At 40.8% G+C, this 15,022-nt stretch overlaps 1 protein-coding gene across 6 annotated transcripts in view; it reads right to left on the bottom strand.

The window, feature by feature from the left end:
• Window positions 1-8,570, bottom strand: part of hts (adducin 1-like protein hts) — a 60,769-nt gene extending 52,199 nt beyond the window's left edge. For 3 of the 6 annotated variants that reach the window (XM_089643741.1, XM_089643742.1, XM_089643743.1), the window contains exons 1-5: window positions 8,442-8,569; window positions 6,390-6,572; window positions 5,519-5,651; window positions 3,621-3,788; window positions 1,220-1,449 (exon numbers count right to left, since the gene is read on the bottom strand). In XM_089643741.1, the coding sequence (XP_089499867.1) occupies window positions 1,220-1,449; window positions 3,621-3,788; window positions 5,519-5,651; window positions 6,390-6,572; window positions 8,442-8,546 (819 nt within the window). In that variant the 5' untranslated portion in view covers window positions 8,547-8,569. Of the gene's footprint in view, window positions 1-1,219; window positions 1,450-3,620; window positions 3,789-5,518; window positions 5,652-6,389; window positions 6,573-8,303; window positions 8,412-8,441 lie in introns of those variants that run through there. The other 3 variants (XM_089643738.1, XM_089643740.1, XM_089643739.1) reach the window with 2 other exon arrangements.
• Between the last annotated feature and the right edge of the window lie 6,452 nt (window positions 8,571-15,022).

Genomic DNA, 15,022 nt, shown 5'->3' with positions numbered 1-15,022 from the left:
GGTGTATATAAGGGTTGTGTATAAGGGGCGTGTGTAAGGGGCGTGTGTAAGGGGCGTGTATAAGGGGCGTGTATAAGGGGTGTGTATAAGGGGTGTGTATAAGGGGTGTTTATAAAGAGTGTGTGTAAGGGGCTTGTATAAAGGGCGTGTGTAAGGGGTGTATATAAGGGTTGTGTATAAGGGGCGTGTGTAAGGGGCGTGTGTAAGGGGCGTGTATAAGGGGCGTGTGTAAGGGGCGTGTATAAGGGGTGTGTATAAGGGGTGTTTATAAAGAGTGTGTGTAAGGGCTGTGTATAAGGGTGTGTATACGAAGTGTGTATAAGGGGTGTGTATATGGGGTGCGTATAAGGGGTGTGTATAAGGGGTGTGTATAAGACAAAGTACCTACTCGTAGATTACATTCCTGGAAAATACAACAATACTGTCTCCCTCCTTCAACATGTCGTCACCTCAGTAAGACAGGGTTCTAACTTCACTTTACGTTGTCAGGACTAGGGCATAACAATCCATTGCATGGTTCTAGTTACATTTCTCCAGTGCCATTCCAAGATAGATCATAGCCACATTCTAATTAAATATCTTCCTTTAAAATATGTTAAATTAAAATACTATTGAACCTCAAAAACAGAAAATGTCAAATAGATTATTAGAAATCGCCTTTGCAAACTTTGATACCTCAAAATATGGCAAGGCGAAGTTAGAACCCTTAACCTTTTAAATGCCAGTAGGTAGAAGTGTAGCTGTGCACAGCAGGCCAAGAATGCGAGTTAACTCGCTCTTGGCACAGAAGCGGTTAAGAACGATCAACTATCAGATACAAACTAAATGACAATTGCAAAAAGGTTTAAAGTGATGTTAGAACCTTGTATAATAAATGGAAGCTTTATGTTAGAACTTCGTCACACAAGTATCTACGAAAATACAACACAGATGCTCTGAAAGTTAGTTTGGTTAAAGAAATGGTTTTGTATTCAAAGGTCATTTTTGAAAAAAAAAACAGTTAGAACCTTGTCTAACTGAGGTGACGATGTGTCACTTCCATACAAGTACTATATTAACTCTTTCTTCTCCGTGAAAAGACCCACTGCATAGAGCAAGCATCTCCAAAGACGACATAGGCTCTGAGGAAAATATTTTCTCTCCTTCACCTTATGTTTTTGGGGTCAATGATTAAATGACCTTGAGGGCAAGCTGCCCCACTTGATTGTTTGATACTGACCTTGGCGTGGGGTCCCAGCGAGCGCACCAGCTTCTCCCTCTCCTCGGGGTCCAGCAGCGCCCCCGAGGTGGTCAGGTGGGCTGCCACGTCCCCCAGCAGAGCGGCCTCGCGGCCCAGCGGCAGGATCCCCCCCCGCAGAGCGGCCGCCGCCACCACGGCCGGCGCGCGCGTGTGGATCACGCAGCGGATGTCGGGACGCGCCGCGTGCACCCACGAGTGCAGCATGAAGCCTGGAACGCACGCACAAACAAACTTAAACCCGCAAGAAACTTTAATTCATTCAAAATAATATACAACACAAAGGAAATCCTAAAACTTCCGTCAGGACTTATATTATCTTCGTGGAGGTCCTTTTTGGGGAGCAGGAGTCATAGCCAAATATTTAATGACAACCCTTTAATAATAATAACATGGCATTTATATAGCGCAGTTTAGTGACATTTCACTTCAAGTGCGCTTTACAACGAACTTAAAAACGGTAATTTAGTATTTTTTTTTTATATTAACTCCACACAGGAGGCCCTGAAGAAAATAATTTCCCTCAGGGCCTATGTCATCTTTGGGGATGCTGTGTGGAGGGTCTTTTTGTGGAGAGGAAGGAGTGAACATGGGTCTTGAAGAGTCCCATGTTGTAGGAGGGAGGAAACACAGAGGCCGGCAGTTCGTTCCACAGCCGAGCTGTTGAACTTAAGAACGAATCGTAGAAGCGACCCGTTCTCATGTGACAAATGTCAACCGTGTACAGATGTTGGGCGCGCGTTTGGCGTGTATCCCGACTACGCACCGGTGCCGAAGGGATCAATGACGCTAGTTCCCCAGAGCATCTTCCATTGTAATACCGATAGAACAAGGACAGCATACCTACCTGACGCCTGTGCTCTAAAGATTGCAGTCCGTTTGTTAAGATTGGGGAATCTATCAAACGGACCGCCCGTTTTTGCACAGAGTCGAGGGTTTTTTTCAGGTATTTTGGGGCTCCAGACCAGAGATGGCTGCCAAATTCGACAGTAGGGCGCACTTGCGATTTGTACAGGGTCAGCAGTTGTGTACTATCTGCAGTATCTGCGGGCCCTGTACAGTACGCCCAGCTTCTGAGAGGCCAACTTTACTCTGGCTTCGATGGAGCCCCCGTACCTGAGCTGGTCGCTTATAGTTACACCAAGCATATCAATGGAAGGCCTGTTCGGAAGATTGCTTCCGTTGAAGGAGACTACATTAGTGGTCATGTTCTTTAAATTATTCCTACAGTGTGCCTTACCCAATACAGATCTAATATTATAACACTAAATACACTGTTTATACAAAGTGATGACAAAATTTAGAATAACAATAACAGCAGGACAGGACAAAACAAGAATATTAAAACTAAAAACATAATAAAAAACAGGAGGCAGTTTGTGCTCAGAAATGAGAATCTTCTGAGCGGACATTTTAAAAAGGTACAATAAGGAGGCAAACGAAACCAAAAAATTACCGAAAGTTTTAGAAATCGGCTTATTATAAAATATCGAAAAGAAGTTAAGATTTATAAATGGTAAGATTATTAAAATAATTTTGTATAAATTCAGTCAAATTCTGGAGATTAGTAAGAGATGAGGGAAGTCTATTCCAGATAAAAAAATAATAATAAATAATAAACCCTATAATAACTTATATCATTGATGTCGCTATTCCAAAATCCTGTAATATTCAAATATCTGTTAAGATTTAGGAAATGAAATTAAAAGAATTTGGCATTCTCAGACTATAAAAATATTACCATTTGTTATTTCGGCTACTGACATTATACATAGCTCTCTCATTCAAAATTAAGGCGTATTAGATCTATCAAAGAATTTATGTATAAAAATGCAAAAATCAGTCATTTTAAATACATGTAGGATTACGAAAGATTTTTTAAATATTTATACTGAGGGATCAGTAGGATTTATAGGCCCTGTTAGAAGTTCTACCGAGCCGAACCCTCTGATATGAAAATATCTGGAGTCGGTGAATTATTTTCCCATTTGATCTCTTGTGAGTTGACGTGTTGTTCTGGTTTTGTTTTGTATTTATTATGCTTATATAATGCACTACCATAATGTGGATTGACTAGATGATCATTTGTGGAAAAGTGTGTGGAAGGGTTTAGTTTTTCCTGTGGGGAAGATTTAACCCGGACATAATGTCATAAAATAATATCAATTTGGGAGGCGGGTAAGGGTAGCGCCAGCCCCGGGAACCATTGTTAGATAACCAGAAGTCCTGCCATACGTTACCCCATGTGGTTGGCTACGTTTGGTCACTTAGCAGGGGTGCCCGGGTTCATGGGGTGAGGTTTGTCTGGTGAAATGGGATATTGCACAATGGACCCATGACCAGAGTGCTCAAGGAAACGGCTCGATCAAGTGTCGCTACTCACTGTTGACGTTGATGGGGAAGTTGGTAGTGCCGCTGTCAATGACGGCTCCCTGCATGTCCACCTTCACCAGCGAGGAGGCCGTGACCTCGTGGCACAGCAGGCCTCGCGGGGCCGTCAGGAACACCTCCTCGTCGGCATTCAGACGCGCCGTTATCTGGTTGTCGTTGCCTGCAACACAAACAAATCACCAATTTAATATAAACTCTCAGATCAGAAAGAAAACTTGTTTACGACTTGACTATTATTTTAATTATAAAATTTTGTAGGTATTATGGACAGCTCTGATTTACTTAGCAAACAACAGGCAACATTCTTTCAGATTGCTCATTTTCACTCCCAAGCCCACACCTTTCAATTCTTGCCTTCCTAGGCATGAGATTGTAGATATTTCATACTGTCAGAAATCAGCATCGCATCATCAGCGTACAGCAGGCAACATACTTCCAGATTGCTCATTCTTGCACCCAATCCCACATATCAGAGTCAGACGAGGGTATGTTATGTTGATAGGGTACCTCATAACCGGGGTTTCAAAATATTTGCACATTTCAGAACACCTTCGTAACCTTCACTGGCTCAAGTGCCCTGAAAGAATCCAGTACAAACTGTGCTGGATGGTGTTTAAATCCATCAATGAAATGGCCCCACCCTACATCTCTGAACTATGCGTCCCGGAAAACACTCTGCTCTTAAACAGTCAACTCTTAGATCAGCAACATCATCAGCTGTAGGCAGACTGATGGAACAAGCGCAAGCCAAATAATATGTTTGGTGATCGCGCTTTCGGAGTATCTGGGCCAAAGGCTTGGAATAAACTCCCTCCGGAACTAAGATCCATAACAAGTCCAACAGAATTCAGGGACTAACTGAAAACTTACCTTTTTAAGCTGTCATACCCTTAAATTAAATATACCATTCCTGAGAGAAAGTCCAGTTATATCCAATTATTTCCTAAATCCTGTATCTAAATTTCGCTAATAAACCATTAGTTAATGTTAATTAAGTGTTAGGGGGTATTTCACTATGTCGGGCTAAATATCTGACTAGCTATCCGTTGGCTGGCTTTAAAGATCAGAATAACTTCGTTATTCAACGGCGACCGTTTCACCATTGTTTCGAGCTTCCGGATAGATAACACTCCAAATAGTCTGGCAACATCGCAAAATGTTTGCAGTTACCCCGTCTACTGCCACGGCTGTCATGTTTTGCCGCAATGTCTATGGAATGCAGGCATCAACGCCAATTGATCTGTGGTCAACGCCATCATCCAGTTTCCCGCCAAAGTCCGCACACCGCAAAGTGTGCATTTTTTTGGTTATGTTATGTTGATTATCAGGTCATTTTAGATAGATTCGTGTCGAATTAATACATTGTTTCTTATTTTGAACACAATCAAATAATTCAGGATGGATCATACAAGCACTCAAATTCATTCGAGCTCTTAAAACTCGCGGCCTTCGCATCGCCGCCCTTTCACCTGCTTCTGTAAATCAAAAACCTCGGTATCCATAATAATTCGCAACAAAATTCGACTCACTTCTCCGCTGTCAAACTCGGAATGTTTTGATGCCATCTTTGATTCGCGGAATAGCGCCTAACGTGAGGTTCGAGCACTGATTAGTCAAATCGAACTTTAACCCGAGCGTTAGCGTTATTCAGATATAGTGAAAACGAAAAAATGACTAATCCGCGGATTAGTCAAAACATAATCAGAGATAGTGAAATACCCCCATAATCTCAAGTGACCTACTAGGTAAGTATTGTACTGTATATTATCTCCACATGTAGTTAGTAATAACATAGATCATTGTAGAAATGTATTATATCTTTGTGCAGCGCCCTTGAGGTGATTTTGCACACAAACGGCGCTATATAAGTCATCCAATTATTATTATTACCTTGCGTCCAGCCGTACAGATCCATGAGGCGGTACAGGGCAGCCAGCTTGCAGCGGAGAATCTTCTCCCCCTTCTCGTAGCCCATGCCCTCCATGCCGCGGATGTCGTTGATGGGCAGTACGCAATTGGAACTCTAAAACAAAACACCACACAGCATGATCAGTTGGCCGTCACGAGATTGGTAGTTAATGAGGTCACATCAAGAGATAAATTCAATATAACCTGAAAAGGGATTAAATTCAATCCCCGGTGGTTTAAACTCAGTCAAGCTAGTTTACCTCCTAATGTTAATTTGAACCTCTAACATTTCAAATCTGCTCTTGTCAGAACTGTTGCAACTGTTTTAAAAGCTGCTGAGACACTCGCTCAGTCTGGGTCCTACTGGAACTTTCGGTGGCGCTGCTATTACGCATAGGCGATAGGCTAGAACCTTCTAGTGAGTTGGCGTAATGTGCCAGACCAACTCGCAACGTATTGTCGTAGGTAGGTCGCGTTGTTTACAATTAGTTCTCGGTAGTAACTCGCAAGTAAATAGGTAGGTCGAGTTGTTTACTTTTGTCAAGACAATCTAGATTAATCTCTCGCCACAGAGCTAATGTAATCTTAGGGTGCTAGAGCTGCTATAACCTTAATGTGTTAAAGCTGTTGTAAACACAGGGTGAAAAAAGCTGTAACCTTGGGCTGATACAGCTACTGAAACCTTGGGGTGTCAAAGTTACTGTAATCTTTAATTAGTCAGAGCCAATGTGACCTCGGTGTGCCAAAAATGCCTTAAACATGAAGTTCAGAGCTGCTGTAATCTTGAAAGTGTCAAGGATGCTTTAACCTTTAGGTATGTTGCATTATATGTTAGGGGTGTCAGAGGACATACCTTGAAAGTGCCGGCGTGCACGCGCGAAGCCGGCACGCCCATCATCTCGGAGATCTGCTGCAGCAGACCCGCGCCGCCGCCCTCGCGCAGCTGCGTGTCCAGAATGCGCTCTAACTCCTCGCGGAAGATCTTGCTCGACATGATGATATCAACGCGCTTGCGGCGCTCCATTTCCCGCACATCCTACAAGGCGAAACAAACACGGATTAGTAAATAGCCAATATTCCTTTTAATCTGTAGATTGTAGTAAAAAAAAAAAAAAAAATTCCATTAATTCCTTTTAATCTGTAGATTGTAGTAAAAAAAAAAAAAAAAAATTTCCATTAACTAGCTATCATGCCGTTTCCTTGCAGGGGTAGGCAGAGAGGACGGACCGCCAAACAACTCGGTCACACCACACACTCCTTGCCTCATTCACATTCATACATCGTCTCATACACACTCTTCTGTTCTTCTGACTCTATATGGCCCGAATAAAAAGTATTTATTTATTTATTTATCGTTTCTTTACAATGTACTTTTTTTTTAAAGTTATAATTTTAAACCTCACTAGGACAAGCCTGTGTTGAGCTGAATAATTTTACAAAATATTAAAAAAATAGTACAAAGATTATAAGAGATTTAAAATAGTACAAATATTAAAAAAAATAATTCAAATATTAAGATAACAATATTGTTACATTGACGTTTCTGCGAATTGGATACCTACATGGTACCTATCAGCCTATTCATTACAATATAATGCTGTAAACATGTAGGGTGACCATGATATTTAATTGCAGTAAAAATGTAACAAAGTATTATTTTTTTTAAAACAGAGAAGAAAGAGAGAGAAAAAAAAAATTTACATTAAAAAAGAAAAGGATGAAAAAATTTACTTATTCAAAATATTATGCCACAATTTAAAAGGACAAAGATGAAAGAATATGTTGGAAATCCTCGGATGGCAGAAATAATTTAACATTATTTTTAAATGTACACAAGGAATTTGACGATTTAATGTGATCTGGAAGGCTATTAAATAGAAGTGGAGCCTGGTACAAATAATGTCTCTGCCCAAATGAGGATTTAGGGTGAATTGCCATAAAGTTCAGACTAGAGCCAATTCTTGTAGTACGAATTTGTTGCGTTCTTTTCGCAGAACTAATATTGTTAAAAAATCTGCATAGTATTGATTCACTTAATTGTGCCATGTTTTCCTACATTCGCGTCATATATTCTCCTTACACTCCTTTCTTCGTTCATTCGCTCTGCGTGCCCAAACCATCTAAGCGTCCCTTTTTTAATCTTACTCATTACGCTAACATCTTTGCATTATTTGTGAATTTCCGCATGCTTCACACAATTATTCATGGTTTTAGCACACATACGCCTCAAAGATCTTATTTCCACAGCATTCAGTCTACTTTAATCCTTCCTCTACCAGTTTCATATATCAGGGTAGGTACCAGCAGTCCATTGTGGACTGCTAGCTTGGCTTCTTTGGACAATTTTTTGTTAGCGCCAACTGCGTTCAGTCCTCCATGAATGGAGTTACCTGCATTTACCCTTGTTTCAATATCTTCCGTCAGCCTTCCCATCTCTCATAAGGAAGCCCTGAGGAAAATAATTTCACTCTTTGGGGATGCTGTGTGGAGGTTTCTTTTTGAGGAGAGGCAGTAGTGAACATGGATCTTGGAGAGGCCCATATTCATGTGACAAATGTCAACCATTCTCGACTATGCACCGGTGCCGAAGGAATCAATAAGGCTAAGTTCTTTGGAGCATCTTCCATTGAAATACCGGTAGTACAAGATGGGGGAATCCATCAAACAGACCGCCCATTTCTGCAGTCAGATTTTTTCAAGTAAATACTGTCTCCATACCAGAGATGGCTGCCATATTCAACAGAGGACATTGTGCGACAATACTCACTGCGTCAATGTCCGCGGGCCGCTGCTTGAGTCGCTCTTCCTCCTCCTCCGTGGTGGAGATCCCATTGGTTACCACTGGCGGCTGGACCGCCTCCATGTCGGCCATAGCGATACCTGAACATTGTGTGACAATACTCACTGCGTCAATGTCCGCGGGCCGCTGCTTGAGCCGCTCTTCCTCCTCCTCCGTGGTGGAGATCCCATTGGTTACCACTGGCGGCTGGACCGCCTCCATGTCGGCCATAGCGATACCTGAACATTGTGTGACAATACTCACTGCGTCAATGTCCGCGGGCCGCTGCTTGAGCCGCTCTTCCTCCTCCTCCGTGGTGGAGATCCCATTGGTTACCACTGGCGGCTGGACCGCCTCCGTGTCGGCCATAGCGATACCTGAACATTGTGTGACAATACTCACTGCGTCAATGTCCGCGGGCCGCTGCTTGAGCCGCTCTTCCTCCTCCTCCGTGGTGGAGATCCTATTGGTTACCACTGGCGGCTGGACCGCCTCCGTGTCGGCCATAGCGATACCTGAACATTGTGTGACAATACTCACTGCGTCAATGTCCGCGGGCCGCTGCTTGAGCCGCTCTTCCTCCTCCTCCGTGGTGGAGATCCCATTGGTTACCACTGGCGGCTGGACCGCCTCCGTGTCGGCCATAGCGATACCTGAACATTGTGTGACAATACTCACTGCGTCAATGTCCGCGGGCCGCTGCTTGAGCAGCTCTTCCTCCTCCTCCGTGGTGGAGATCCTATTGGTTACCACTGGCGGCTGGACCGCCTCCGTGTCGGCCATAGCGATACCTGAACATTGTGTGACAATACTCACTGCGTCAATGTCCGCGAACCGCTGCTTGAGCCGCTCTTCCTCCTCCTCCGTGGTGGAGATCCCATTGGTTACCACTGGCGGCTGGACCGCCTCCGTGTCGGCCATAGCGATACCTGAACATTGTGTGACAATACTCACTGCGTCAATGTCCGCGGGCCGCTGCTTGAGCCGCTCTTCCTCCTCCTCCGTGGTGGAGATCCTATTGGTTACCACTGGCGGCTGGACCGCCTCCGTGTCGGCCATAGCGATACCTGAACATTGTGTGACAATACTCACTGCGTCAATGTCCGCGGGCCGCTGCTTGAGCCGCTCTTCCTCCTCCTCCGTGGTGGAGATCCCATTGGTTACCACTGGCGGCTGGACCGCCTCCGTGTCGGCCATAGCGATACCTGAACATTGTGTGACAATACTCACTGCGTCAATGTCCGCGGGCCGCTGCTTGAGCCGCTCTTCCTCCTCCTCCGTGGTGGAGATCCCATTGGTTACCACTGGCGGCTGGACCGCCTCCGTGTCGGCCATAGCGATACCTGAACAATAGAAATGCCAAGTTAATAAAACAGTTGACTACCCCTGCAAATATGTAATATCATTAATTAATCAATTCACAACGAAAATATAACACACTAAATAAAAATGTTGCATCAATTTATTGAGCCATCGAAGCTACCATACAATTTATGAAGCCACCAAATTTACCATACAATTTATTGGGCCACTGAAGCTACCATACAACTTATTGGGGCACCGAAGCTACCATACAATTTATTGGGTCACCGAATATGCCATACAATTTACTGGGCAACCAAAGCTACCATAGAATTTTTTGGGCTATCGAAGCTACCATATAATTTATTGGGGCACCGAAGCTACCATACAATTTAATGGGCCACCAAATTTACCATAAAATTTATTGGGCCACCGAATTTACCACACAATTTATTGGGCCATTGAAGCTACCGTAGAATTTATTGGGCCACCGAAGCTACCATACAATTTATTGGGCCACCGAATTTACCATACAATTTATCGCGCCACCGAATCTACCACACAATTTATTTGGCCACTGAATTTACCACACAATTTATTGGGCCACTGAAGCTACCATACAACTTATTGGGGCACCGAAGCTACCATACAATTTATTGGGTCACCGAATATGCCATACAATTTACTGGGCAACCAAAGCTACCATAGAATTTTTTGGGCTATCGAAGCTACCATATAATTTATTGGGGCACCGAAGCTACCATACAATTTAATGGGCCACCAAATTTACCATAAAATTTATTGGGCCATCGAATTTACCACACAATTTATTGGGCCATTGAAGCTACCGTAGAATTTTTTGGGCCACCGAATTTACCATACAATTTATCGCGCCACCGAATCTACCACACAATTTATTTGGCCACTGAATTTACCACACAATTTATTGGGCCACCGAAACTACCATACAATTTATTGGGCCACCGAAGCTACCATACAATTTATTGGGCCACCGAAACTACCATACAATTTATTGGGCCACCGAAGCTACCATACAATTTATTGGGCCACCGAAACTACCATACAATTTATTGGGCCACCGAAGCTACCATACAATTTATTGGGCCACCGAAACTACCATACAATTTATTGGACCACCGAAGCTACCATACAATTTATTGGGCCACTGAAACTACCATACAATTTATTGGGCCACCGAAGCTACCATACAATTTATTGGGCCACCGAAACTACCATACAATTTATTGGGCCACCGAAGCTACCATACAATTTATTGGGCCACTGAAGCTACCATACAATTTATTGGGTGACCGAATATACCATATAATTTACTAAGCAACCCAAGCTACCATAAAATTTATTGGGTGACCGAATCTACCATACAATTTATTAAACAACCGAATCTACCATACAATTTATTGGGCCACCGAATCTACCATACAATTTATTGGGTAACCGAATCTACCATACAATTTATTGGGTGACCGAATATACCATATAATTTACTAAGCAACCGAAGCTACCATACAATTTATTGGGCCACTGAAGCTACCGTACAATTTATTGTGGCACCGAAGCTACCATACAATGAATATAATTCAAAAAAAAAATTAAAATATAAGATAATAAAAATAATGCCACTGATTTTACCTTTAATTTTGGTACTAGCCCATTTACACACATTCTGTCTCTCTTACACTGCCTGACATTGTATATAGCCATCCCAATTGATCAAAATTAAAATTTTATAATGATGATGAGTCACAATTCAACATTTGGGCAAAATGCTTCATTTACTATGGTACTAAACTCTACAACAAAATCCCTCTCTCATTCAAAACTCACAATAACGTTTCAACATTTAAATCTCAAATAAAAAGCTGGATACAAAACACAGGGAGATCAGAAATAGATAATATACTAACACCAAATACAGACTCAATGAAACCACTCAACTGAACAAAAAACACCATGTTATTTAATTATATATATATATATACACGGTGTCCGGAAACTCGTAGTACAAGCGGGAAACTGGAGAATCTACACCACATGGGGAACCCAAAAAAACATAAAGTTTTTTGATTTGAGCATTTTCAAAAAAAAAAAAAAAAACCAAAAAAAAATATTTTTCGGCTATTTTAGGGTTAAAGTTTTTTCTGGTGTTTAGGGTTGAATAACAGATGTTTTAACCCTGCAGAGCAGAAATATTTTATGATTACACCGGGTTAAATGAAGGGTGATTTCAAAATAATGCTTCAAATCCGAGTTTCTTCATTTGTTTTACTTTCAAATAGTTTTAATTAGTTGGGTACTTTGATCTTCAGTAATAATTTATAAGAATTTGATTAAAAAAAAAAAAAAAAAAAAAAAAAAAAATCAACTTCAAACTCGATTTACTCGATAACGAAAGCTCAAATAAAAAAAAATATACTACAAAATCGACTCCAAATGTGATGTAGATTCACCAGTTTCCCGCTTGTACTACGAGTTTCCGGACACCCTGTATATGTATATATATATAATAAATAAATAAATATATATATAGCTGTACCCCGCCACGTGTTGCCGTGGCTTAGTCAGTTTGTGCAGATAGAGAAACAATAGCGCGTGTTGCTTTTACATGTCACAGGTGACATCTATATAATATAGGTATATAAAAACACACGCGTATTCAAATCGTGCCAAAATTTCGAAGCAATCGCTGAAGAACTCTCGGAGATAGACATATACCATAGAGGATACCTTTTCTGTTGGCCTTCTTAACACATTCTTTGCGGGAAACGTGAAAACTCGTCATACGCCTTTTTACAGCAAGACGCGGGAGACGAGTTTACTCGTTTTGTTGCGCAGAGCGGTAAGGAGCGGGAAACTTGTAAACGAGGGGGTTCTAAATGGGTGCGGGGTCATGTGTTTTCTATTGTCGGCGGTACCCGATCTATCTACCTGTCAGTACAATGAGTTTGAAACACAACACAAAAATAAAAATAAAAAAATCGTTGTCGCGTATGTTCCGCTCACAAACTGCGCAGTGAAACGCGGTACATGTGCAAGGTTTGCAATGTGCCCCTGCATAAAGGAAAGTGTTTTGAACGCTATCACACATTGAAGCACTATTAGGTTATAGATTTTTTTATATATGTATTGAAAATTTCAAAATAATCTTGTAATTTTGTATGAATAAATTTCGATATGTTATTCCGATTGTGAAATACTGTTTTTTCTATGATTCCCAAGAAAGTAGAAAGTTTTTGTTCATAAAAAAAAAGGAATTACACATACATTGCTAAGTAAATAAATAGAGACATCTTTTTAAAGTAAAACACTGAAAGTTTCATCGAAAAATATCAAATAGATCATAAGATATGAATATTTTGCGGAAAGTCTAATTTTGGCGCTAAAATTTAAAAAAAAAAACACCCGCAATTTGGCGGTAAAATGCCCGACCATATAGTGTTAAGATATACAATTCCGAAGTACATTGTTTTGATGTATCTCATAAAAGGTTTACCCAGCGTAAGCAATGTAAGCGCCCGAAAATATTTTTATCACGACTCGATTTCAAAACATCGTTTTTTCTCTACTTTCTATAAGTGTAATATGCATGTATTATATATATAAACAATACGAAAGAAATTCTCTAAATGATAGTGAAAACCCTATCAAAATCCGTTGCGCAGTTTAGAAGAACTAAGCGCACAAACAGACAGACGCGGAAAGCTAGATTTCAGTAAGATAGATTTCTTTGACAAATTCTTTCAATAGTATAATCAATTTCATAGGCCTGTCTGGGACCTAGGACCCGAGGGCTTGTGCAAATTGGCGACATCGGTTTTCTTTCAAATCGATACAGTTAACACACCTAGAGATTGTCTGTTAAAACAGTGAAAGAAACACGCGCGAAGCCGGGTACGAAATTATCAAATTAAAAAGGAAAGTTGGCAGTAGGTACAGTGTAAAAAAGAACGATTTGTTGTTTCCTCGGGCGATAACAGTGTGCTAATATTAATGGCACATATTCATACACGGCGTCTGGAAACTAGTGTTATAAACGGGAAACTATGCGAAAAAATCTTCTGATTTTTTTTAAAATCCGAACATTTTGATTGGAGGTAATGGGGAGGAGGGGGGAGATGGGCAAGAGGAATGTGTCTATTAACCAACACGGCTAAAGCAATTTCAAGCAAGGTTTCAATTCTGAATGGTGGTCTTACACCAGGGCGATACTGACAGTATGTTCCACTCTGGAATGTGGAGCAAGTACACTATACATTATTTTAATGGAATTAAATTGTGAAATAACACAAATAAAATTTACTTGCGCACCGTTAGGATTGCTAGTGGAGATGCATCAGTGAAGATGCACACATCAATAAAGACTGTTCTAAAGCATTATTTAGCACAAACAATTCCGACCTTATTCTTCATACAGTTCCTTTGTGCATAAGGGTTAAAACACTTAAGGCGATGCACTACGTCGTGTAATATTTTAAATTGAGCCGCTATCAATAACAACCCTTACGTAGATGGCGATAAGGTTTAAATTCCCGCTTAACACCATCCGCCTGTTTTGATTTCTGCATGAAAAAAACATGGCCAAAAAGTGCCTTTTATTTTATTTTGTGGATGTTCAGGCATAAATATTTTTTTTTTTCGATCATTTTATAAATAACTTAATTTGCCACATTATACAATAAAATCGTAACCGAAAATGGGTTCGTAAGTAGGAGATTTTGAACTTTAAAGCAGTTTTCATAGGCCTTTACATTATTTTTTTCTGGGCTTATAAAAAGACTTATCTAAAAAATACTCGATTATTTCAAAGGCCAAGATGTATTCTACTCGCAGTATTTAATTAAAGCATCTGAAACATTTCTAGGCGACCAAATTTTCAAACCAAAAACACATGATTTTGCATTACTACGTATGGCATCGCCTTAAGATGAATTTTAAGGGTGCGAGCCAAACTGCCGAGCTGATATTGTGGGAAAGAAACAGAGCAACCGTAAATTGCTCGGCTCGCGCGTTTTTCCCCGTGTATGTACGCAGCATAATACACAATAATAAACCGCTGAAAATAATCCCGTGGCGAACGAATTTTTTTCAAATTTTCGACATCAGGCGAAGCTTAATGCCAAATCACTATGTTGATTAATCTTTATAACGAATTGGTGTACATTATGAATACCAAAAAATATGTCTTAGATAAATTGAAGGTTTTCCTATCGTTTCGCTTGAGTAGAATACAAATAAAATTAAAAAAATTACTCAATAAAAAATATAAATGTTAAATAAAAAAAATATTTTTTTTCAATAGAAATGTATGAACGCGTAAAGGAAACAACTTTAAAAAATACAGTATTATAGCAAAGATTATCTGTGAC

Source organism: Hesperophylax consimilis, chromosome 20 (genome assembly GCF_061612785.1).
Source record: "Hesperophylax consimilis isolate HC1 chromosome 20, BYU_Hcon_1.0, whole genome shotgun sequence".
Classification (NCBI taxonomy): domain Eukaryota; kingdom Metazoa; phylum Arthropoda; class Insecta; order Trichoptera; family Limnephilidae; genus Hesperophylax; species Hesperophylax consimilis.
This window is presented reverse-complemented; position numbering and strand designations above follow the sequence as displayed.